The sequence below is a fragment of the Chamaea fasciata genome, unplaced genomic scaffold (genome assembly GCF_029207755.1).
Source record: "Chamaea fasciata isolate MVZ Bird 193981 ecotype frontalis unplaced genomic scaffold, bChaFas1.0.hap1 SCAF_6, whole genome shotgun sequence".
Lineage (NCBI taxonomy): Eukaryota > Metazoa > Chordata > Aves > Passeriformes > Sylviidae > Chamaea > Chamaea fasciata.
This window is the reverse complement of record NW_027094091.1, coordinates 27,523,011-27,550,251: the sequence shown is the minus strand read 5'-3', so window position 1 is coordinate 27,550,251 and position 27,241 is coordinate 27,523,011. Positions and strand designations below refer to the sequence as shown.

Below are 27,241 nucleotides of genomic sequence, written 5' to 3'. Positions count from 1 at the left end.
ATGGATCGTGGGTAAACTTCAGAGGTAAAAGAAATCAATGGTGTTTTACTAGTCATCTTCAGGGTAACAGCACTTGCACAGCATTAAAAATTTATCAGCATTTTGATGGGATATGTCAGCATCCTGAACAATAAAGTGCAACGTGTTTCTGAGGGACAGCTCTCTCAAGGTCTAGAAAGGTGTAAAGCTGGGAATCTTACAGCAATGCAGGGAGTAAAGCAAAAAAATAGTTTGAGCCCTAATGGGAGAGAGCCCTGGAAAAGAAGGGGATGCAGATCATATAAAGCTCTTTAGAGGCAAATACCCAAATGAGTTGTTTATGCTTTGGAGAGATAAATAAATTCACCTTCCATGAAAACCAGTGAAAGTGCAGTGAGAAAAAGGAGAAAAAAAAATGTAATACATATAAACGTATAATTAAACTGGCTTTGCAAAGAAGTCTCACTCTGCACGCCATTCCCTGCCCTCAACACAGCCTTCATTTACTTCTCTCATTACCACATTTGTACTACTTAGGCATACAGATCAGGACATGGCAAAACCATGAGTTCAATTCAGATGAGTTCCACAGGCACAGACATTTCTGCAGATATGTTTACAGCATCACTGCTGTACCTTTCAAGACCAAAACTTGGAACTTCTGCAGATTATCTGAATTACTTGCAATGGCTTTTGGCCAGAGAGCTTAACATGGCTGAGAAACTGTCCCAAAGCTACTGGAAAAACAATCCATCTTTATGCACATTTAACGCGTTTTGGAGACCATTTTACACCACATTTTAAATATTTTTCCCACTTAAAATTTCTTACCTGAAGAATTTTGACTTTTCCTAAAACGTTCTCCTGTGACATTGCTTGAATAGCCTGTTCACTCTCTGTTCTCCCATCAGGTATGAAAATACTGTCATGGGAAAAAGCTCGACTGCCCATAGAATAATGGGAGGATCTGTTAAATAAAAACCAGTCAACAAGTAAGTAAGTACTGCAATTAATTTACGAGAGTGACTCTTCATATCATACTTGTCCTGCTGTATGGATTTCCCCCCCCCTCCCCTTTTCCTTCTACCTTTAATTTAAAACCTTTTTAAATTCTCAGAGGAGAGCAATCCAAACACTTTTGGTTTTCAAAAGTTTAACAGAGGGGCATGATTCCTTTGTACACAGTCCTCCTCCTTGGAAGGACCCAGAGTTGGTGTTTTTAATAGGCGTGTTGAGAAGTTCAATTGATTTTGCTTGTAAGTCTCAAATCTAAATGTTACTTTCAGGATACAGACTAGATGGTGATGATGCACACATTGCCAGACTACATATCTAAGAAACTGCATTCGTCCTTCGTGCCACTGCTTGGGACACACTATCACTCCTGGTCAAGGAAAACAGCAAGTGCCAAGCAAAGGGAGCTCTGTAACACAAAAAGAGGTATTACAGTGCAGTAAACCACTTCCATAGAGCTCCCTCCTCCAGCTGATTACTCAGTGCTTCCTATGGCCATGAGCGTGATCACGCTGACAATAAAAGGTTATCACCAAACCCCCAGACTGCTAAGCAGCTTATTGCACCCAGCTGTGTGTCCCTGATTAGCCACAGAGAGTGAGAAATACCCGCCTGCTGCTGCAAAACTGAACACCAATGCCAAGGAGGAGGGTGTGTCACAAATGAACCAGTTATATGGCTCTGATTGAAGTCCACGGGTAAAGGCATGAAACAAAAAGGGGTTTCATTTACCAGAAATTGTTCTAATAAATTTAATTATAACAAAACTTAGAATTTAAAAAAAAAAAAAAAAAAAGAGGCTTGTGGTTTTGGAGCCACACTGAGGAAAAAATACACCAATTTGAAAGTCATGTTTTGTCTCACCTAGAATATTCCATGGTAAGTGAAAAGCCAATAATCTACAATCATGATAAAAGCCAGAATTTAAAAAAAAAAAAATAAAAAAAAAACAGTTCAGAGGTTCTAAATCTCTTCTTTTAATAACCTGTTGGCAAGCCTATAGAACCCATTTATACTTGCAGAAAACAATCTGGAGGGGGAAAAAAGATAGTTTTGATACAGATCTATCCAACATAATCTTCTACATATGATAAACGCATTATAAATAAGTATTTCAGCAAAAGCAAGGAAGATGATACTTCCAGAGAGAGACATAAGCAAAAGAACAAGAAAAATTAGGTTTCACATATTTAAGAAGATCTTTTCTGCCTTTTAAAATGTGCTAATTGTTCATGATATTTCTATTCATACTTTGGAAACAAATAAGTTGGGAAGGTATTTATTAATTTTCATCTCATTTTTCCCTGAGGTATTTGAAGTAAAAACAATAATCTTTTCATAGCAAGGAAGAGTATCATATAGGGTTACATACCTCTTTTGAAACTGATTAGATGATAGACTATTCTTGACTTTTGTAACAGAATTTCTTAGAGGTAACCTGAAAATAACAGGATAAAAAGTCCCCCAAACCCTCCCCCTCTCTCTCTTTTGTTTATAAAATACTTTTGCAGCCACAAAAATAATCAATCCAATTTTGAGGGGAGAACACACACAGTTCTCTGAATGATTTCATCTTCCATACAATCACAGACTAACTGAAAAACTACTTTTCATTTAGATTAATATTTCAGCAACATGCGTAATTTGAAACAAACCAGCACACAATCAGGCAAAGAGCTGGTCAATATTCCACACCATTTTTAGCCATGGAAGAAGCGGAGCACTTAACTGATGCTTTATTCTATGTCAGATTTTTTTTTTTTTTAATAAAACCCACAACTCAATTGCCTCTGGCTGTTAAAGGTAGTACACCTTTAAAGTTTCTTTTAGGAACCTTTAATTAGAGAAACCATAAAATTGTATTTTTAAACTCTCTTCCAAAAAGGTTTCTATACCGAGTCACTGTGACTCGGTCTGTACACAGAGCTGTGGGAAAATTGCATCGCATTGAAATACCTCTACCTTGCTTGGCCAGCCAGGAGTCAACCCGTAAACCACAACTTGAGAAGCGTCCCTTACAGAGAGGCAAACTCCTAGCAGGCCTGGAAGTTAATGTTTTGACATGAAACTGAGTGAAAGCTGGCTTTTCTCATATAATTGTGTGGGTCTGTTTGAACAGAAAGCTCCAGCATTGCATTCAACCAGGTAGGAAAGACACATGCAAAAATTTGACAAACCAGCCCACAGCAACCCCTCCTGCATTTGCACTGTTCAGTGTGTGAGCCTGCTGCAGGTGCAGAAGGCAAGGCCAGTGGGAAATGGTTGTTTGCTCTTTACCTTTGAGCTGAGAGATCTTCTGAGAATGCATAGTCCAGGTCATAATATTCTCCAGAGAGGATCCTTTCTCAAATATTTTTCCAGCTATGCTGTGGCTCAGGTACTTGTGACTTTGTCTCACAGCTACTCACTGTACATTCAACACCATTCACACCTTTTGCTGTCCAGTGGATTCTACTTCTCATATTTAAAATCTGACACCTCATGTATATTTGTGTTGTTTGTTACAACTAATTAGTAGGTAAGGGTTGCGATTCAGGCACCAAAGAGTTCAGTGACTTGTTTGGAAGTTGTTCTTGACCTTAATAATGAATTGTTAATATTGAAGTTGGGAGCAGCCAATCTGCAGCTTTGAAACTGAGGAGAATTTGCCAGCAGTTCAAACCCCAAAACTGCAGTTGACCTACAGCAGGAATACTCTAACTGTAGGAATTGCCTGGTAAAACCTGAATCTCTGAAATGGAAGAAAAGAGCAACTGCTGAGGTCAGGTCTGGTGGACTGCCCAGGACCTAGCTGTGAATGAAAATCTTCCCCACCCTGCTGCAGAGCTGAGGACACTTTTAGGAATCTGGTCTCTCCTCCTGCCTGCAAACTCGTCAAAATTTCATTTTAAGCTTCCTTTAGGGACAGCAGGTCACACGAAGTATCTTGGCAGCTCCATGTGACCTGCAACCATAAGTACATCACCACTGAAAATCCAGCCCTGTCTTTGACAAGTGCCCCCAATGGTACCACTGGCAGGTTAGGACCATGCTAAGCATTTCCAGCATCTCCAACGTTCTCCCAGACACTAAGTGCGCGCGCTCTCTCTCTCTCTCTCTCCCCCTCCCCCCACCCCCCCACCCCATACTTACAAGGCACCAGATATTTCTGTTTCATAGAGCTAAGGGCAAGCATATCCTAAAGGTTTTGTTTCCATTTTTGTTTTCTTGTTGATTTGATAATAAAACATACTCCAAATTGTCAGAATACATGAAAGAGTCACAAGAAACCCCACAGTGAATTAATGCCAGACTGCTCTCTACTCTATCCCTTCAAAATGCTTTGCAAATATGCTGAATATTTCAGAAGTGGGTGAATGAGCAATTCTGCTAGCCACATGTCCAACAACTGGTAAAAATAGTTTAAGAATTTTGTTTTAATATCTATGTAGGCTAAAGAACATTGGAAAAAGATATTCACACATTGTAGTAACCTAGTTTCTTTTACAGGCAAGTTCAAATAGCAGTTAAGGTGATTTCCAAGCTACTTGTACTTTCTGAAAGGTCTCTTATTTTACTCCCTTGAAGCCCACAATCCTTTCACATTTTCCCAGCTGTGAATTTGACAGATTATATCACAAAGGTCCTTTTTCCACTGCTTTTTTTCACTTTGCTCATGTTCTACTTTTGGAAAGACTGATTTTCTTTTAAGTCATAATATAGTATGAATAATTGAGTTTCCTTTGCTGCTACCCTTCTCTGAAGTTTTTTTTTTCAGAAGTCTTTATACAATAAAATCCTGACAATCCACATTTACTGACTGTTCTCCCTTCAATTAAAAGGCATGTCAATATCAGGAGTGGATTTCAACAAATTCACAGCATGACAAAGATATGGGCTTCAGTCATAGCCATGGCTGAAGATGTTACAGTTTCAAACTTCCATATCACTTCCAAGAGACATGGGAAAAGAGGGGCATCGGTTTATGAGCACCTCTGTTGATAATTCCAGTGATAATACTTCAGAGGCTGTTTGTGCTGAAAATAGTTGAATCATCATCTGACTCACTTTCAGAAACCTGACTAAATTACATGAATTATGGATGTGCTATATAAAAATACAAAGCACTTTTAACAAATCCTTAAACACATTCTCTCTGAAGATGTGTTGCAACCCAAATAACATGTTTCAGATTCAATTGCAATACAAAAATTTTCAAAAGTAGTTCTTTTCATACTGAGAGCAAAGTTAAATTCCATTTGCTCTTTATCCATTACCCATTCTTGCTGAGGTGTCTGTGTGTGCTAAAAACCTAAGAAATGTGAAACAAGTATCTCACATTAGAATGGGACCACCCTGAGTCTACAGGAAAAGTCTTATTCCTCTCCCAAGAAATGCAGCAAACAGAGACCCTCTTTGGACCCTCCCTCAGAGATCCACTGCTACAGATCTACTTAGGATCTATTTAGTTCTAGGTACGTCAAGCCAGGACTGGGTAAGGTATCACACTCTCTTTATTCCCCTCTCTAGGTGTTCCCATTACCGCTTCTGTGCCTTATTAGTGGTCATTGTTCACATGAAACAATTCAGAGGAATATTCTGGAAACTAGAATAACCAAGAACCGAGTACAGGACAAGAAAAGAAAACAACAAAAAAAAAGCCCCTCAAAACATCAAAACTCAAAAATCCACACAAATTCCTGGTTCAGCTGAGCAAGTCCTGACACAAGTTTCCATGCTAGTTGCATGTCTAGAGAGCTGTTGGAAAGTCAGACATCAATCAACAGTTTGTGCTCTGGGACTGCACTCTTAACTACATCAGAGCAGGTGCAGGGACACTTTTGCACAAAGTACAATGTTATTGTATTATTGTATTGACACTTATGCCTATGATGTTTTTAGACCTCATTTTTCTCCAGAGCTATTTCTCCTCTTAAAGACAAATGTGTGATCCTTTAAAAAGAGGGAGCTTTTCCAGAAAGGAATACTGAGACCTCAGCTCTTATGTAATCCCAGACTGGTGCATTACTGAAGTACAGAAATCTCACACCACCAGTTGCCTCTTTGGTGTGTCATAAATGTTCCTCCCACTCTGATATTAAAGAGTTAGAAATAGAAACTGGAAAATAAAGGGAAAGAACGAGTTGTTCTGTTCTTCTGTTTGTAGAGGCTGACTCCAAAAAACCCAGTCTCATGACTTTCACTCTTTTAGATCTCCATTAGAAACCAATTCTGTAACCGTTAAAGATCAAAGTCAACTTTTTAACACAAATCCATTTTTAAACAATAAAAAATTTAAAAAGCATGAAAAGAAAGTGAATTTGGTTTTGACAGGTATCGATCCTTCACATAATCTCTTCAAAGGAAACTGAGAACCACTTCCCAGAATATTGCCTGAGGGAAATGACAAGTGCAGTGATAGGTTGCCTCTACTTGATGTTTTGTTTTAAAAAAGAAATCTGATTCAACATTTTGCATCTCCCATGAATGTCTCTAGGGCAGCTAAAGATGAAAAACTTAAATTGCATTTTCTAGTAATTCTAGAGATGCATTAATACTGTAATAGAGGAAAATGGATTGTAATTCTGAGCTATATTTTTAGTGTCTTCTTTTACATCAGCTGGAAAGAGAGCTTTGGTTCTAACTCATGCCTGGATGGGAAATTTTGTTTGTGCTGCAACATGATTCTGAGTTAGAGCTGTGTTCAGACAGCACACGACTTCATTGCATTAACAAACCCACAAACATGGGCCTCACAATCTAAACAGACAAAAGAGAGACTTTTTCAACGGGGAATCTTTTTTATAAAGTAAAATTAGAGATAATTCCTGCATTCATTCTAAATATATATTCATATCACCTTCAGGAACCATTGAATTTCTGGGCACTAACGCTGGGAAAACTACACAGTGCCCCTGTTATGACCCATCTGAGTCCCACTGATGCCAACAATTAGTTGTGTAGCCATGCTCAGAGCAGCCTTGTCCTTTTCAAAGATATCACTCAGCATTGTCTTAATACAAAGCTCCAGCCTGCTGTCATCAAGGGAGCTGGAACCTATGAACTTACCATAATTTTATTTTTCTTGGAAGTAGAGATCAAGCCTAACTTTAAGTAGCTGATGCATCATGCTAACAGTATTACTAAAATTATTTTAATTAGGGCATAAAAATTAACCATGGGAAGTATCAAGGCCCTGAGTGCACTAACAAGCTCTGATGTTCCTGATGAGCTTCTTCTGTAGCCTTCACCTGCACACATGGGTCCAGGAGTTCTATTTAAGATCACACTTGAGGCTTTGGTCCCTGCCTGAGCCATGCTGGAGAAGTGTTGGTCTCCATCTCAGACAAAGCTCTGCCTGGCCATGAAGACCTTTGATCCAAACCTCACTTTGCAGACCATTTTCCTGGCTTGCCCTTGGCCCTGCCTTCTCAGCTATGGACCTGCAGCACAATCAGGGACCCCTCCTGTGGGATCCCCCTGGGTGTCCTGCTTGCCTTCCCTAAGGGAGTGGCCCTGCCTTTCCTGCTGTCTGACAAGAAGGTAATCAGGTGGGACTACATAGTTCTCAACACATGAATTTTATGCAATTATTCACAAAATTGTCTAATCTCAGGAAGTCTCAACATGTGCAAAGAAAAGCAAAGCAAGAAAAGCAATTACTGTAAACCCTGGTTAACAGTAATTGTGCAAGTGAATCCTAATGCAACTTGAGGATGTGAATAATTCACCAGTTAGCATAAAAATATGCAGCCTAGTAAAAGGAACAGGGCTCTAAATGGTCCAGCTTTCACATTTGACCTGATAATCCATTGCATGTGACACTATTTTGTCAACTAGCTGCATATGTTTACGCAAAATTTGCCCTGAAATATGACAAAATGTACAGAAAAGGAAGTGAAAAGTCTACGTTAGCCTTGGCAGGAATAAGTGTTATATAGAAACTGCATTTAGCTGATAAGGAATGAAAGGGAGATGAAATACCACAGTACATTCAAGTGACAAATCTGTTTTGTTCAGAGCCCAGCCCTAGACCTCACCAGCTGCTGAATTGCAGTTGTCATGCAGAATCTGGAAGGAAATGGAGTACATGATTAGGAGGGGGAGTGCAACAAAAACATCCAAAAGGGAGGCAAGAGAGAGGACAAGTGGGCAGTGAGACAGCCTAACCTTCCAGGGAGAATACAGTAAGACAACCTATGTGATAGAAGAGAAGACCAGAGTGAAAATGGTTCTGGGATTACTGAGGTGAAAATGAAGCTGGTCATAGTCAAGGCTGAGGACAAAAGAAAAGTTTAAAAAGAGAAACAGAGCAGCACCTGATGAAAAATGTCAGGACTTACAGAAACACACTCTACTGAAGGACTCTCAGGATCATATACCGACTACAGGTGTCTTAGCATCCAAGCAGCAGCTGGGAAAACAAAAGTCAAGCTAATGGCATTTACTGCAAATTTCTACTAAGTGATAAAATTGGAGCAAGTAGTAAAAAGTCCAAGATCACACACCTCAGAAGAAAGCTTCTGGACCACAAAGACTTCAGCAAGCTCCTAATAGAAGAGAGGAAGTCGAGAGCTGAGGCATCAGCTAAGGTCAGCAGAAATACTTAGTGTGATGTTACCCTTATGTTCTCTCAAGACACCAGGAACCACTTCAGGAAGGCTTTCCCTACGCCTCTGCTCTGGCCACGTGCAACTGAGTACACATCAGAAATGGCCATTCATAGGGTGGTTGCAGCTCCTATTTCTGTGCCACTCGGCTGCAATGTAAATTACAAAAAGGGAGAAACAACTCTAATTTCACCAAAACCTGAAATAAAATTTATTTTAAAAAATCCATGCAAATGGAAAACTGCAGCCATAACCTTTCCTGTCCTGGAACATCCTCAACACACCTCATAACCCAGAAATAAACTTCTTCCAGGTGTATGCATGTCAGCTGACACAAGTAAGGAAAATCCAAGCTTGTTCTTTTGCTAAAACAAAATTTCTTACAATGTCCCTATGTGGCTTTGCTTTGCTTGAGCTTGAAGAGATACTTGCTTAAATCAGAACTCTGATAAGATGAAGTCTTCAGGAAAAGGTGGGCACCAAATACCACAGCAACAACGCACTTGCACTGGAGTCAAGAAGGCACTCAAAATGAGGAACTTAGGAAGGAAATGAGGACTGACAAGCGCCAATTGCAGAAATACAGGTAATACACAGAAAAAAAAAGATATCCAGTGTATGAAAACTGGATGTGACAGAAAGTTTCCTGGGAGCTCTTTGAAACTCCAGGTGGGTAGACAGATCACTTTTTACTGTTGATCTATATTGCTTCACACAGAACTACCCAAAGCTGCAAGTAAAGGGGTCCCACTTCGTGGGATGCATTGTCAAGACACTGAAGTTTGCTCAGAGACTTTTTCCTGGAAGGTCAGTGCTGTCACACTTGAGTCCTAAACACCTGACCAGTCCAGTTCCAGGCCCTTTGAAATATTGTATTCAGCCTAAGGAAAAGTATTCTACTGTACCCCCAATAAGAGAAATTTAATTCCCCACTCCCTCTGCACATCAAGCCAGAATGACAAACTTTAGTAAGGCACTCTGCAGGTACCCTTCAAGGTCTGTCCTCACAACACTTGCTCGGAAGTTGAGTATTTGTCAACTGTGACAAAAAGGACAAATACAAAATCTTTTAATGTGCCAAATCATAGCCTCAGAACAGAAGCTCCTGGAGACTTCAGTAAAGCTCCATAAACTTGTGGAGCTTTCTTGTAGTCAGTACTTCTATCTCCCAGCCCTTATGGTTAGGACAGAAAGTTAATGAATACAGTTTTAACTTTGCAAACTCAAGAAGGGCAATATAGAAATGAGAAAAGGAATTCCAGTCCTTCACAAGGCAGAGCAAGACAAACTGCAGCAGGAAACCTCCCACCTGGGTATTGCAAAACAACACAGATGAATAAAGAGGTAGAAGTGTGCATACATCAGGATACCAAGCAAGTTATTTGCATCTGATGAATCCAGGATGTAAGAGAGGATGGACAGGCAGATCTCCCAAGCTGCTTCCAACTCAGCTAGTCAATCTACATCACACATAGATTACCTAAATTGCTCCGGGCACGTCTGCATCACCCAGTCAGCACAGTCTCCATTAGAGATTCAGGTGTTAGCTGTGAGCAGGCTTGTAAGCCAATACAGCACTCGGTGAAATACTAGCTTAGGTCTTGGAAGCAATATAGATGTCTTCTTTAGCCTATACTCATTCATTTGCTTGTCTCTACTTTCCTGAAGCAGATTCCTCCCTTAATATATTTTCAAAACAACCAACTCCTCTCCCCCCCAAAAAGCTAAATGTCCACAGGACACATCTATAGATAACAAATTAATGTATGTTGTAGGCAGAGGAAGAAATATAACTTATTAAAGGAATGGGAACATCCCAGAACTTTTACTGTAAAACTGGAACTTCTATTAAGCTTTTTTTAACATATGGTTGTCGTACATTCTTAAAGAATTTGAAGCAAATGGTTTTACAAAACTTCCGACAATTTTGCTTATGTAAATATACTACTAGTTATTTGTCTTTACTCTAGTCTATTTCTGTATGAATAGTGGAAAATATGGCAATGCATTTACTGTTAGACAACTTGCAAACAACTATGTGCATTATTTTAGTTAGACGGCCTATCTCTGCATTCAATTAATAAATGTTTGAAATTAAAGTAAAGGCCAAAAGCTATGATGGATGAAAGACATGTTGAAAACAGACTGGAGTGGAAAAACTAAGCTCCCAAAGCAATCGAATGCACTGGACTGGACATTTATGGTTCTTGTAAAATGAATAACATGGAAAAACTACCTGCAAACTGAAAATTATCATCAAATCTGTTCCACGTTTGCACCATGAAGCCTGACAGGAAAAACAGAGCTTTGATTGAGTCTTTCCAGCAGGCTAAAACCTCTCAGGACTCACAGAAATAAATGTTCCACCTGAGATGGGGCATGGGACCTTTCACATTTACTAATCCCTTCTGATTTAAATTGTGCAGTTTGATTTTTCCACCAGATGCTAACTTTTAATGCTTTTGTTAATTAGAAAAATTAATAGGTTTAAAAATGCAAATATTTAACAGTCTCAAATAAGGTCTGCCACACCTTCATGTCACTGTTGAGGAACAGGACAAGTTCCCATATCACTGTTTGTTTCTGGGTGCAGCACTGCACTTTCAGTTATGCCAAATGGGAAATCCCTGATAGTGACATGATGGCGTTTAGTTTGCTCGTGAGGGAAAAGGCACAAAACCCTTCTACAATGGCTTGGCATCGTGTACTCACGTAATGCATCACAACAGTGGGCAGTCACGCCTCCAGCTACAGTGTGCCTATGCTCAATACTGATTTTCTGAAAAAGCTGGGACCAGCAAAAGAGGTGTACCAAATTACACCACACAACCCCAAAGGAAACCTAGTACTCAAGGAATTTCACAGAATGGAATAAAAACCCAGAAGCTAAAGAATCCCCCAAATAAATAATTTTTAAAATCATATTTTCATAGGCACCATTAGAAATACTGTTCAGGGTGACATTTCTGATACACATTTCATTCTTGAGCAGAGGCATTTGGAATTTTTTTACCCTTTCAGAGTTTCTTGTTACACTTTCAGATACACTCCCCAGTGCAAACAGTAGGCTTTGATCAGAAGTCATCTAAACTCTCTGAGACACAGCTGGAAAGTGACATAAGTATTACTGATTCTAGTAGTTGGTGCATCTGGTATTGGGGCTTTGTTGCTATTGGGGGTAAGGGCGGGGGGATTCGGTTTTGTTTGCTTGTTTGGGTTTGTTTGGTTTGGGGTTTTTTCCTGTTCCTAGTCAGAGATTTCTGGCTTGTTTACTCGGTACAGTTTCTTACTCCCACCACCTCCACAGAAAATTCTCATGCTGTCCTTCCGTAATCATTGGAATATGTTCTGATTTTCAGGTGCCTCTCTCCCCTCTTTTCCTTCTTCTACTCTACATTCAAATTGGTTCAAAATAAAAGCAGCCTGTTTGTTGACCCAAATTACAATGCAAAAATTATTTGGGACAGAGTGAAAAAGCATGTGCCTGTCTCGACCCGAAGAATGCAGGGAAATGTATGCAATAAAGTATCTAAAACAGCCAGCTCAAGTTTCTCCTTTCCCAGTTTTAAAAACAGGGATGCCATTAATACCTCTGCTCAGGTGTTCACCTGTTAAATCACAGAGCTGGATTCAAATCAAATTCTTTTTCCCCCTGGGATTTCTTATTTGCAGACCAGCACAGGTGCCCCTTAAGTAGTGAGATTTTGAGGTCTAAAGCAGCAGGTGTCACACGTTCAGAGGAAGGAGGGATGCACACGCTCCATAAGAAGCGATGTACAAATCGCTGCCACTGGGCAGAGGGAGGATTTAAAGTGAGCTCCGTGAGGAGCAGAGGAAGAGGCGCTGCGTGTGCAGGGGCTGGCTGCGGACGCGGGGGGCACTCACCTCAGCGCGCCGTTGGGCTCCTCATCCGAGGAGCTCCCGTTGCAGATGTTGCCGAAGGAGTGGCTGGGCTTCAGTTTGGGTTCCTCACACTCAGACGCGGGCTCTCTTTTCTTCCTCTTGCCGAAGAGCTTCTTGAAAGGCTGGAATTTGCCTGCCTTTTTCTTGTCTGCAGATGAGAGGACAGAGCGGCGCGGGGCTGAGGAGGCGGCCGGCGGGCGCACGCCGCGGCAGCGGGCTCAGAGGAGGAGCGGGGTCAAAGAGCGAGGCAGCAGCCCGGAGCAGCCCGGCCCTCGCCATGGAAATGCCGGGCTGCAACCTGCTGTGCACGCGTCACACTGACAAAGCAAAGGCAGGAGCGCCCAGACCTCCGCTCCTGGCCTTAAGGATCTGCAGCCAAACGTTTGGATCGACAGAAAGGATGATTTTGCAAAGCCAGAGCGTAACACTGCTTTAGTGGTTTTGAGGTTGTATACCACAGTTTTGACCGTTTTACCAAAAGACAAACATTGCTTTGGTCACCCCACTTTGGAAGGGGCTGAATCCTCTGCCTTGAATTGAAAACAATTGAAAACAAACGGCTGTGTTTTAGCTATGTGGCCTCATAACTAGACAAGTCAAATTACAAATGAACGAAGAGAACGGGATTAATTTCTGTTGGTTTGGACTGGGTTCCTTCGATAAACATCCAGCTACATATCAGCAAAGTCAATACATTTCTTTTTTTTTCCTCCCCAAGTAACTGAGAAGAGAATTTGACCAAGCATTTCTTCCTTGAGACACTGAAATTTTCAAAGCGACACCAAAGAAAGCACAACCACAAAACATACGTGAAGACAGGAACAAGAAATAAAAATTAACCGGGAGAAAAGTAACCTTTTTTCTTCCACCAATGACTGGAAAAAATAAAGGCAGCTTCAAACTACTATCCCCCCATCTGTTAAAAAGAAGTATCATGACCCTCTTGTTAACCATTGTCAAGAACGGGTTAATTTCTCAGGGCTGGGATGAATCAAAGAATACATAAAACATAATAACTGTTAAAGCGTTTTATTCCTCTTAGGCTTTACCTTAACTTTGCATTAAATCTACTTAAAACAAGCTAGTTGGGCTTTTTCCTTTGTTTGTTATATTTTAAAACCCCAACATTCAGCCTCATATCATAATCTAGTTTGAGAAGCATTATGTTGTACTGGTGACAAATATTTTCATGGGCTAATTACATTCTTCTATGTGCTTTTTTCGCAGGCTGTGTGCACACTGCCTCAGCGTGCTCTACTCTTCCTGTGGGCTGGGGCCCAGGAGAAAGTCCCAGGTTGATGGCAAAGTACATGCAGGCCCTGTAGGAACTTTTGAAGAGGAAACCCAGAATATCTTCTGTAGTGCAGTAGCATTCTTTAGTTCCACCTTGGGTTTTACACTCTGCTCTACCTAAGCAGGGTAACATGCCTTTGTAGTCACTGGAGGAATAACTGCAGAGTTTTCAAAGGGAGAAAATGTGCCCAAACATATTTTGACCTGGCTACTTCCAGCGGTAAGTGGTTTCCAAACTAGCATGGTGCCAGAAAGCCCGAGTTGAACCTAGTGTGGCATCAAACTTACACACAGTTCATCTATCTGTATCTGATTATGGATGACGTAAGAAATCTACATTGAAACTACAAAGTGAAAGACACAAGAGATAGTAATTCTGCACTTCCTTTACAGATCCATAAGAAGTTCACACAAATGTAATTCTTCTTCCTGGGCAGTCAGGATATACAGCATTTGTGCAACTTCGTTAAAGCATCAGGACATCCAAGCAGCAGCATAAAAATAAAAAGCTGACTTATGAACATCAAATTCAGGCCTAGCATCAGAGTTTTCCAGTCCAGAATCACTGACTCACAATAAGCAGATGACAAAACCAACAACTGGAACAGCAGTTTTACCAGTGTAGAAGAAAATGGGATGTGGAAGATTACCTGTCTCACAGCCCTGCTTTCCATAAGCAGATCAACTCGCATCTCCAACCAGACTGACTGCTTGCTGCTCAATTCTGACTTTAGATATATGTAGAATGTATTTATATATAATAGAATATATTCCTATATGAAACCCCTAGAAGACAGGCAGGCAATCATGCAGAGAAAAAGAGAAATTATTGCTCTTGGCCACAGCTGCTCTGACCCTTTGCGTGCTTCAGAAACTGACTGCAAAACACCATAAATCAAATGGCAGAGCATACAAGACAGAAAGCATCGGCACCAGACACAAGACTGGGTAGAAGAACTATTTGTTCAGAGTTCTCACCTTGCTTATTTCCACAGCTTTCTTCGAAAGGGAAAGCTGCATGATGCCAATTTTGCTGGTTAACATAATTTACTGCATAAATCAATTCAACTACAGCATTTTTAAAAAAGGTTCTCACCATGTCATTCATCCACATTGCTCTTGTCCCTTCCTCCTTTTGAGATCTTCAGATATAACTGTGAATTGCCTCACTGACTCTAAATCTACAGTACTGATTCACCAACTATGAGTCTAGTGTTGAACAAATGTAACAGGTCAACACAGCTTTCATTTCATCAAAGTGGGTGAAAACCAACACACTTGTCTGCAGCCAAGATCTGCTCTTCCCCATGTGATTTAACATGTCCCTTAGCTGTTTCCTTGCTGCAAAGCCATCATCACAGCTGTCATCACATTACTAAGCATGAATTCTTTAAATCAGGCTTTGTGACTCATTCCAAAGCCAAAGAACATCCTGCCAAGTTTCTAAGGAGGGAATGCCTGACCACTAAGACAAAGTCTGTTAAAGTAAATCTTTCACAAGATCTTACTGGAGGAAGATGTGGGATGATACTGAAGGATGAAATGTTTCCTGTAACAGTAAAACAAGTACAAAAAGTATTCCAAACATCAGCAATGCAGCAGACAATTCTCTGCATCAAAGCTTTTTGAGTCTGTAATTCTCAAACACAGCTCATCCCTTCTGTCCATCTCTACTGCTGAGAGAAAAGAATGGGATAGAAAAGGATGAAAGTTGGGACACTCAGTGGTGTCAGCTTGCAACAAGGACAGTTGCTGGGAAAGCCAGGAGACAAGTTAGCTTATATGTGCCATTTGCTTCTCTCCTTAATCACTTTAATGGAATCCTACAGATCCAGTCCCAGGAGACCAGGGGAAATAAGCAATTAAACCTTTTTTCCTGTCTGTTTAACAAATTTATCTTGTTCAAATCACTGCAAACAGTTAACAGTAAATGAGTTTTGAATCACAGAATAACATAAGGTGTGAAGGCAACAGATAAACAAGGTTGGATACACTAGCTGGGATAACACAGCACATATGGTAGGCGCTCCGTTCTCAGCTACCAGAAGAGTAGCAGAGCAGATTAGAATAATCTGTAACCTGTCATATAATTTGTTGGATGCACAAAGACATGCAGTGCATGTAACACAGAGCCAGTTAAAGCAGAGAGCATTGGCATCACGCAAGCAGCACATGGTGCCTCCACTCACGACAAGAGAGGGGAGCAGCTTCTCCTCTTGCAGCCTCTCTTTTGTGCTTTCCAAGAAAGATGAAGGCAGGTGCAATGGCCTTTATTGCCAGGAAATCAGGAGCAGTCTTTGGACACCAGCTGGCAAAGTCTTATCGACATGCCAGCTGAAAATTCCCCATAAAATAGCTAGCACTTAAATTGCTCAATTGCACTGGGATTGAGTGATTGGGATTGCCTGTGACACCTTTCAAAAACAGCACAGAATCCTCACCACAAGCACAGGCCAAACAAAGACCTAACTACCATGATTATAGAGAGAAGAGATTTAAATTATTGGAAAGGAAGTGAGCAGTGTATCCCGGACAACAGGCAGGGGTGAGGTTATGCCACTGGATGGGATAAAGGAGAGGTCAGTGCCCCTGGAAATATCTGAAAAACAGTTTTCAAGCAAAGCAAACTTAACATGAGAAACAGAAAAAATCACATAATCATAGAAGAGGCACCTAAATATTTAACAAGGTGTTGATTCCTTGCGGCTTTTCCTATTTGCTGCAGGGCTGGGGGCACTCACAACAGTGTGGGTGAGGAAACCTGGGGGGCAGGTCATCTCCGAGCAGAGCTGACCAAGCACAGGAATCAGCTGGTGGGTAGAAAATCAATTGTTGAAGGAAACATAAATAGAAGCAGGATTCATAGTGTCGATTCAAATTTTAAGTTACTATGACCAAGAATCTTCAAGCCCCAGTTTTGAATGGGATTTGCAAATATTTCACAGAATTTTTTGCTCATTATATGAAATCCAGTACCTGTCTTTGACACTTCTCATAGTAAAAGATATTGCACAGAAGCTGCTTCCAAAATTACGTGTTCTTTGTTAGTGAATTTAACAGCTATAAAATGTGGTGTAATAAACTAGATAATTGAGAATATGGATTATATAATTGAATAGATACTTCTGTAATGAATTTAGGGAATGGAAATCCATATGGATGTAGCATTAAGAACTGTATGGCAGAGAGAGGACAAGTGGGTTACTGGGCTGCAAGCACAATACAGCAGCCAAGGCGCAAAAGGGGACTAAAAGATATTGTTAGGAGGATAAGTTGACTGTCATTTTTCATTGCATCTATACAACAGAGGAAAGCTGCTATGGTACACATTGCCAGTATCACTATTGAAAAAAAAAATACCTCGATTTCATGCATGATGGTATGAGCTTATTCATGCTCTTTTTAAAATAAGTCAGGATGTATCTACTATACTACAATAAAGCACTGCCCTGTTGAGCCCTAGGCTGGCCAGGAATCTGCAAAAACTTCTTTGCTTTTCAGGTCTCCACCAAAAAAGCTGCCTTCCTCCCAGTTCTAATGGCTTAGAGCTTCTCTGGGCAAACTAGGATTGGCACTTGCTTCCAGCTTTCCCACCCACTCCACATCTCAGTACATCCATTTCTGTGAGATGCCAGAGATGCTTGTTTTTGCTGATAAATTTTCAGTGCTCCCGGGAGAGCTGTTTCCACTCCTCCAGAAAAGGGAAATAAATTATTTGGAATCAAGGAGAAAGAGAGCAGGCTTTGCTCTGCTTAACCATGTTCTCGTGTTTTAAATAGGTGTGAGCTTCTGTACCTGTGGTAGCTCATCTGATTTCACAGGGAAAACTGGTTTCTGGACATTTTCTGCTTTCATGACCTGCCCTCAATCCATTGCCCTCTCTTCTACAGGTAACTGGGGTTGATAGGTGAACATAGTCTAGATATACAAAGCAGGTACAAACACCAAAGAACCATTTGAGAGAACAAACCAAAATGCCAAAGAAACATTTAAGAGAACACACAGGGAATAAAGATTGACAAAAAAAAAAAAAAAAAAAAAAAAAAAAGCCAATGCTCAGATTCAATTATGTAACTTCCCAGAAATGGGTTCACCTCTGTGAGACATTTAGTGATAGCACATAACAGTCATAAAGCTGACAGTCTGCAATAGTCCCGTGCTGACAGAGATAATATCACCTGACATAACATCAATACCTGAGAAACATTAAATGAAAACAAGATTGAGAGGTATCGAAGGCATCAAATTGGTGTAGCCACAATGGTCTAATGAAACACCTTGGCAAAGCAAAGGAAAAATAGTGGGCCATTACTTGCCTGTTTTTCCAAGAGTATCAGGTGATCTTACAAGAGATACTATTTCTTGCAAACCTTGTCCCAGAGAGGATGGGGTATTCTTGGATTACCTGATATAAACTAGTAATACTACCTAAAGTATCCATAACACAGCAAGAATGAATCTTACTTTCCAGAAACATCTATTTTCTCTTGCCATCTGCAGAAGCAAAAACATTTCCACAAAACCCAGCCCATTCTGTGATTTTTCTTCCTCCCAAAGACTGTATTTTCCACAGAAACCTTACATGGCTGAGACAGTCAGCTGTTAGGAGACACATACGAATCATCGTAAGAGAGCCTATTAATGTTCAAGCACCATATAATATGCTTCATCATCCAGAGCAAGGAAACAGCTATTTCAACACTTCTCTTCATGCAAGAAGGAAATACTTTCTTGAAGGTAAAGGGACTTAAGCTCCACTGCATGAAGTTTGGCACAGTGGTCTTTACAAGCAAAAAAGAAACATGAATGAAGAGGAGGGGTAAAAAAAATTTTTAAATGTTTGGATGACATTAAGAAGAAGAACTAGAGCTAAGTAAATATCTACTTCAGTCTAACTTACTATGGCAAAAGTCTCTTTTCATTTCTGAGCTCCTGTTCTCCTCTTTTGCCCGCCTTTTAATTAAAGCCAGTCTTTGTGTTTCTGTGCCTTCTATTTCATCAAACATTACAATGAGTGGTCCTAGAGGTCAGAGAGCCTCATTCATCCAACCCTTTGTTTTAACACTGACATTCTGCCTTCTTATTCCATCCCACTGCCATCCTTGGGCAGTACCTTTGGGACATAGAAGACACTGCTCTCCAAAAAACACAGCCAGACTTGGACCAGGTAGCTCACTTTGGGAATGTGTGAAGTAGGCTGGAGGGAGCAGAGACTCTCAGCAGAGAAGACAATATGAGAAAACTAGTATAAACTTGAGGAGCAAACCTTACTGCAGCCAAGGAGTATTCTTACAAGCTTCACAATGAGTAGCCAGAAGGTGTAAAAAAAGTTGGAATTCAAGTCCTGAGGACAGTAAGAATGGGTAGTGGAGTTCACACCTATGAGGACATTTGAGAAAGGGTTAAGTAAATGCAATAGATGTTATTGAGATGCTGGGCTGCATTGCAGTACATACCCAAAAAGATAAAACCTGCTTATTATAGCTCTGGGCACAGTGATGCATGTGAGGCTTTTAGAAAGGAAGAGACCACAATAACTTCTGATTCACCAACAAAATATTATGTACCAGAAGGAAAAAAGCTTTTTTTTACTAGTGCAAGACTCACTAACTCAAGATATTAATGATGGGAGACCCTTTTGGTATGCTGGATTTTATCTGAGGTGTCCAGAGCTGCTTTAAACACTTGATGTCAATCAATAAGGAGATGTTAGATCATTATTTCCTTCTCAGAGGAAAAAAAAATTTAAGACGTGGAATTCCCTCAGTAGGTTAACGTCTTACGTGGAAAAGATCCTGATTGATAGAAGTCCTGGCCATGCTGCACGTGAAAAGATAAACCTCCCTAAGGCAAAGCTGAGGCCCCATGTCAGAGCAGTCCAAAGTCCAAGGAGTACCACGTGCACTGGACAAACAGCTCCCACTGCCCCTCCCCAGCTGCCAGAGGTCATTTATGCCTCCTCAAGGCTGCCACAGGCTGCTGATAGACCAGGATCCTACACTCAAATCACAATTTCTAAGATCATTCTTGCAAGGGATTGTGTTACATGAACACTTTTTCATGGCCCTCCAGCTGTAAATAAATCCTGTATTGCACTGGTCAGCCACCTCTAGTTTTCCAGTGGTGAGAGGAGGAGCATTTCATCATTACAGAAACTACTGTCTTACCATAGAAAATGTCAATTTTCATGAAGAGAGCATGAAACTCAAAGACCAGACCTCTTTAGTGACAAGGCAGAAGTGCTACTAGCATGCTGCTGAGTTCTATCAATAGGAAAAAGCCAAAAAATATCCTGATCTCGAAGGACAGTCAGAATGCTACACCAGAAAGTCTGGATGGCTGGAGGACTGGAATAACTGGGATAGAAACGAGCTGAAGTATTATGTACAAACTCATTCCTTTAAGGGCGTGTTGCTGAGATGTCCCAGATCAGCTGGAAGTGGGAGAGAAGACAGAAGTGACCATTCCAGCTGATCACAGGATAACTATAAGCCAGCACTGCTGCAAAAGTTAAATGTCCTCCTTTGGAAAGGGCAGCAGGGAGTGGCAGGGGTTACTGCCCAAGCAAGGGGCTGGAGAGCCCACTGACTAATAAATCACTAGGGGCTAATAAAGCAAGGCTGTAAGAAAGCAGGTACATCCAATATATTTTAGATTGGGATTTGGAATTTTTTCTTTTTTTTTTTTCAAGGGAAGCAACAAACTAATACATTATTGAGTAATTACGACATAAAACTAAATCTCTCTTCAATGTCACATAAAGGCAATATTATTGGATAAAAATTTCATGTCATGGTGTAAAACCAGATGCATTATTTCTGCTTTTAATGCCTAACACAAACTGAGACCAGTACAGACATGGATACTCAGAGTGATTTTTTTCCATTTTTGCAGAGTTTTAGTATAATATATTTTACAATGACAAACATATATGAATTTTAGATTTGAAATTTAGATGAACTGCTAGAATAGTTTAGACAGGTCAGATTAAATGGAAAGAGTCAGATTTTCATTTTATGAATTTACCTACTCCCCAGTCATAAGAGATGTTAGCAGGTTTTCTTGAAACTAACAGCGTACCTTTTGAGTTGGGGCAGCTCCACAATGAAGTAAAAGTACGTTTTAAAAAGTTCCAACATAGTTCTACATGCAGCTCTAAATCAAGGGGAAGGAGATTAAGAGAAGGGGAAACCCCAACAGTTATTTATGCCTATGTGTTTTCATTCAAAGTTCTGAGAATTATATATTGATATAGAAAACACAGGAGTAAAAGGGGGCTTATTCTAAACAAATTATTAACTACTCCAGTGGGCATATTGATTTAATAAGTTCTTCACTAAAATTTTTAAGGGTAAAGCTGAATGGAAGGCAGTAAATCCACCTCCCCTCCCCAGATTTAAGGAACTAAAATGTCAGGATCATCTCTAATTTTTGCAATGAATCACAAAACCCCCTTATTTGAGCAACCTGAAAGCCAAGCTAAATCTGACCTCAGGCTAAATGTGTCTAAAAGAACTAAATCAACTTGAGCTGATCTGCGGTTTCACAGAATTAAATCATGCTGTTGTGGTTTACAGCTGCATAGCAAAATAAAGAAAATACACTATATCTTAAGAAAAGGCCTGCATAAACCATAGCAATCACAAATTCTCCAGCAAGCTTTGGTAAAAAGCAAAGGCCAGAGTCAATGTTTACACGGTGAAAACCACAGTGAAGAGAAGCATGGAGCTAGGAACAGTTCTGTTTTGTTAAGTGTTTGAGGTTTCTTAACTTCTGGAGGAAGCCAGACCTCAACTTCCTTACTCTGTTGGGCAAGTTAGAAGGAATCGTGGCACTCATTCCCCAGATTGGCATATCCCCAAAATGTCATAGGAAATAACTTCAGTCAGCAGCACAGGGGCTGAAGAACCTGCTCTGTGTTCCATTCCAAAGCCTGGAAGCACTGTGCTCTCACATGGAGCCATCTATGCTCCTGGAGCTGTGCAGAGCTGTGGCAAAAAGACACCTTTGGCTCCTCACTGCTCCCCCTGTGCCTCCCTGCTTCCCTTTCCTAACCACCCTGCCAGGCTCACTTGTGCCTTCTGACAAACAAATCCTCTGATATTAACACAAATTGTGGCCAGATTAAGATTTGGGGCATCTGTCTTGAGACTGGGGTATTGCCTATCTAACAAATGTCTGAATTTTCGTTGTCTGAGCAACTTTCACTGCATACACAGGCCCAGATTATCATCCTCCTCAGCAAGAGCAGGCATGACACTGAGATGCTTTCTGTGTTGTTCAGGGAAAAGATTTGCCTTCTGGGCATGTCAGCAGGAGAGGATAGTCAGCTCCTTGTATGTAGCCTGCAACTCCTCCTGCCCCTCTCGCATCTCCAGCATCACAGCCTCATCTTGGCACTGCACAGAGAACACCACCTGCTGCACTTCCACCTCTCCTGCTGACACTCCGTTATTCCAGTCTGCACTGGATGGCCCTTTTGAACACCAGGACTAGATGGTCATTTCCAGTTGTTTCAGAAATTGCCAGTTTTTGTAACATAGACCACTATCAGCTGAAGCATGAAATTGGTGTGTTAATATTGACTGGGATGCTATAAAAAAAAAAAAAAAAAGCTGCACCTGAGCCAGCACTTAACCAACACTGCTACCAACAAATTCAGAAACAAGATTTTAAGCGGTTAAACGGACCATGGAGATAAAACTGATCATCAGTATTAATCACTAATTGTACTAGCATTGCACACATCTAACCTGGCTGCTCCTTATCCATTACCTGTTCCCATATACTGAGCAGGCAACAGGCTGAGGCACAAAGGCAAACCTCAAACAACTCTTACACAGAAAGAGCAGATTAAAGACAGGACCAGGAACATACAGGTGCCTTCCCACATCCACGCCAGAGTCCTCGGCCTGGGTTGTCTTCACCACCCAGACCAAGCATAGACAAAAAATGCAAGTAAGACACTTTTGTGATAGGAAGAGGACTGTAAATCTTCAGGTTGAAGTTCTGTCAACCTTCTCAAACACTAGATCTGCTTTAGAAAAGGAGCTTATAATTGACTCAACTCCTCGTCTTGTCATTAATGCACAAAAAATATACAGAATAATAAGATTGAGGTGATTGGTTTGCCTTTGCTTTCCAGAATTAAAACTAGAGGAGTGAGACATCACTTGAAGTGTTACTGACTGGAAAACAGATAAATCTGATGAAATTTTACCTTTTAGGCCTACCTATAATTATGTAAGAGATAAAAAAGTCCTGAATAGTTTTCTTTTGATATTTGCAAAACTTACTATATTCATTTCATAGAACACTCAGATGCGTTTTGCCATCACAGTTATTTGGCTAACATTGAGTATATTAACATACAACACTAGTAAGTAGAAGCAGTGTTATTTTAACTGTCAGCCAGGTAAGATTTCTCCTCCAAAAAGAAATATCAAGAAAGGGCTCCTTACAAATTCAGTAACATCAAAATGGAAAAAAAAGATCCATCATACTACTGGGATGCTAAATGAAATCTCCCCCTCTGCTCTATTTTATGAGTCTAGAGTGAAATTAATTACTCATGAAGACGCAAAATTAAAGAGGAGAAGCAGCCATAAAGAGATGATACTCAAGAATTTATAAAACTAAACATTAAAAAAATCTAAAATAATTCAAATCCAAAATGGCCTTTGCACAAAAGCACTACACTCTCTATTCCTGAATGAAGACAACCAAATATTTCCTTTTGAAACATCTTGCCTTTAGCTAGTGAGAGCAAAGAGAAAAACTATTTCCTATTTTCATGCCGTTTCGGTTCCAGGCGAGGATTTGCCAGGCCAGGATGTGACTGATCACACTAATCGCACATCATCTCACTGTGCTGAGAATACAAAGCATTATCATCATTATCCTGCTGAAATACATCAAATTTAGCCACACAAGGTGAACATGATTAAACTTCACAGAGAAAGGAGACAGCGCTTTCTCTGAAATATCACTTACCCACTTTGGAATTTATTTACCATTTACTATGTGCCAGAACAAAGAATGGAGGGGACTCAGGTGGCCAGGCAAATCACAAGGTCCCTTGTGCTAGTGAGGGTGGTTAAACATAACTATAGCCAAGAGAATTTAATCCATTGTAGATTGCAGGATATGACATCAAGATGGGCCCTAGAGTGAAAACTATTCAAGTATGCAGTTTGGAAAGACACTGGGAGTGAAGGTTGTGTCTAAATCAGAGGGTCTGCAGCAGCTGTGACAGCCTCAGGGACCAGCCAAGTGCTATGTCTCATGATGCAACATCATTCCAGAAAATGTTACTTGTACAGGGTGTCTTTTGGCAGATCAGACACCTTCCAGCTGCTCCAGTCCAATGGCAAGATCAAGGAAGAGAAATCCTGTCCTGGATCTGACTAGTGCCAGGGTCTGTCTGTCTTGTGTGGATGGAAGCTGGGGTTGATTTCAGCAGCTCTGAATACTTGTTTCCTAGCTGTTGAAGCAAATTTTGGATCCCTGCAAGCAGCTTGGTACAGGACTAGGTGCCCTGACTGTCCAGTTAAGGCAAGTTCACAACAAGAGTCAGAGGAAGCCCATGTTGACCAAACTGCGTTTATCTCCCTCCCTTAACTGCTTCCCTGACATCCTGCACTTCTTACACCCTGCATAAACCTCTTCCAACTGATACCCCTGCTCTACTTGTAAAACTCAAGGTCCAAGAGCACTCACTGTAAAAAATATCAGAGAGCAGATTTGAGAAAGGGCTGGGACCAGAGGAGAGGGCTGAACACTTACTGAGTTTTAACCCTTTTTACTTGCTTTGTATCTATTCTTAACTTACTGGACTACAAGCGCTCAGTAGCTGAGTCAGTGTTTTTCCAACTCTGTAAAGCATTATCTGGGGTTACAGTAACACATGTAAGTACAAATGTAATAAACAAGATAAAAGTTTTAAAATGTAATCTGTTTCCATTATGTGACCAACTGTCCTCATGAGATGCTCACACCTCTCTCTGTGACATATTTTAACACTGAGATAATGCAAAGTATTTCAAAGTAAATCCAAGTTCTACTTTTTGAAACCTTGCTCATATGAAAGTTTCTGGAAGACTTGTCAAATATGCATATGGAAACAACCATAGCTGTTTCTCTGTCCTGTGGGCTTAGAGAAGAGGAAGAGTAACACTTACATCTAGAAGTCCTGGGTGAAGAGAACATTCAATCCAGTGCACTATGTTGGCCCTCTGTTAGATCCCCAGATCCTCATACCAAGTTTTCTACTGCATTTTCAGAAAAATCCTGATGCTCTGAATGACTGTGCTAATCTTTATCATTCTTTTAAAGAGCAGAGCTAAAGCCCAAAAGCCATATGTGCAGTAACACCCACCCAGGACAGTCAGAGGAAAGAACCATTTAATTTAGATATAGGAATTGACAGCACTGTCAACAATTGGAGGGTAACTTTACATAGTGTATAAGCTAAGCTTAGGCTTTTCCCACCCCTTTCACCCCTCCTTTTGACTTTTTCAGACTAAGTCCTACATATTACATAGAAAGAAAAATGCCAGTTGTGGGGCAGGAATACATTGTAATGCCAATGCAGAATATCATCTCCTCCAGGATTTTTCCACTAGAGGATATGTCTCAATTGCAAGAAAAAACACACTCTCTCCTTTTTTTTTTCTTGCTTTTACACTGTAGACTGTTTGAAGACAAACCCTAAAATTAACAAACACACCACATTAGAAAAAAAATAGGACACTCTCCAAATATTCTGGGTTTTAATTTGGCTTGATTTATCAGTTATGTCTATATCTGATGGTAGAGAGATGACATATATCACAGGATATGGATTGTTCATAATGTGTTTTCAGAACAAATGCAATTTGCTCTGCTTTAGTTATAGTTAATACTACATATATCTGCTCTCTGGCTGATGAACTTGCACAAAGAGTTTAAGTGTTTCAGACTGTGAAGTGAAAATTAGCTAATGGCAACTGATCTGCTGCCTCACCTGAGAAATCACTGGTTTACTGATGTTCAAACAAATGCTGAATTAAAATGAGTGCAGCCACTTACATGTACATAAAACTTATCATCTACTTGCATACAGTAGATCACTGATGAATTTGGAAAAAAATCTTCTGGAAGAATGCATACCTGGCATTATACATATATATGTCTCTCTCTCTCTATATATATATCTACATATATCTATATCTATATATAGATATAGATATATGACTATTCACTAACAGGAGGGCAGCTGCTACTTACTTTTAAGGTGCCACTTTGGAAATCACAGTCAAACATGTGACTAAAAAATGTTAAAATATCTCTACTTGGGTTTGGTAAACAGATTCCTGTAAGGGCATCACCCACATTGTATCCTAAATCTTCACTAATGGTAAGGCAATCCGGATAGTATCTGGCGAGCCACTTAATCAAACAAGAGACAGTAAGAGAGCAGTGAGATTTTGCAGAATCACAGAATCATTTAGATTGGAGAGGACATTTGAGATCATCAAGTCCAACCTATGACCTAGCACCACCTTGTCAACTAGACCATGGCACTGAGTGCCACATTCAGTCTTTTCCTTAACACGTCCAGGAACGGAGACTCCACCACCTCCCTGAACAGCCCATTCCAATGCCCAATCAACCCTTCTGTGAAGAACTTCTTCCTAATGTCCAGCATAAACCTCCCCTGGTGCAACTTAAGACTATCCTCTTGTCCTGCCACTGACTGCCTGGAAGAAGAGACCCACCCCCACCTGGGTACAGCCTCCACTACTTGGCAATAAACAGCTACTTGAATGGCTTTTAAAAGGACTGTAATATTTTTACTAAGTTCTTCTAAAAGCAGAGGGAAGTGTTTTCACCAGTTTTATATAAATAAAACGTTCAGAACAAAGTGCAAAGGGACACTGGTTAGAAGTTGAAACTACAGGCTATCTACCTGTATTTGCTTCTCCTCAAGGTGCCTTGGTACATCCATGCAACTGATAGCCAGCTGCTAGACTTGCCAGACGGCCAGTGTTTCAGCCTGGCAGCAATCAAGGCAGTCCATTGCTGCATGGACACCACATGCACTGCACATCACTGTAAAGGAGGCCAAAAGCCCCTTAACTAAAGGACTAGAAATTAGCTGGGACCAAGAAAGAGGGACAGAAGGATGGCTGTTAAAATGTGTGCAAGGTCTCGGGGAGGACCAGAAGATACAGCATTCTGTGTTGCTTCCTTGTAATAGCAAATGCTTACTTAAACTGTCTGCCACAAAACTTCCTGCAGAAAAGTCCTCAGAGCCCACAAGAAACAAACTCTCTGAAAGACATCACCCTCTGCAGCCATGGTGGAAGCACAGTGCCTACAGCACAGCAGGATCCCAAGGAGCAGCTCTGAAGACCTCTGTCCTGGGGAACACATACAGAAGCATCACCAGCATTACTTGGCCTCTACCAGAACCAGGCCAG

At 40.6% G+C, this 27,241-nt stretch overlaps 1 protein-coding gene across 3 annotated transcripts in view; it reads right to left on the bottom strand.

Annotated features, from left to right (window-relative positions):
- The window catches only part of CRACD (capping protein inhibiting regulator of actin dynamics), a 130,091-nt gene that overhangs the window by 26,197 nt on the left and 76,653 nt on the right, over nucleotides 1-27,241 (bottom strand). For 2 of the 3 annotated variants that reach the window (XM_066185773.1, XM_066185772.1), the window contains 2 exons: nucleotides 12,468-12,633; nucleotides 811-946 (listed from right to left, as the gene is read on the bottom strand). In XM_066185773.1, coding sequence (XP_066041870.1) covers nucleotides 811-946; nucleotides 12,468-12,633 — 302 coding nt within the window. The remainder of the gene's footprint in view (nucleotides 1-810; nucleotides 947-12,467; nucleotides 12,634-27,241) is intronic. The other variant, XM_066185774.1, reaches the window with a different exon arrangement.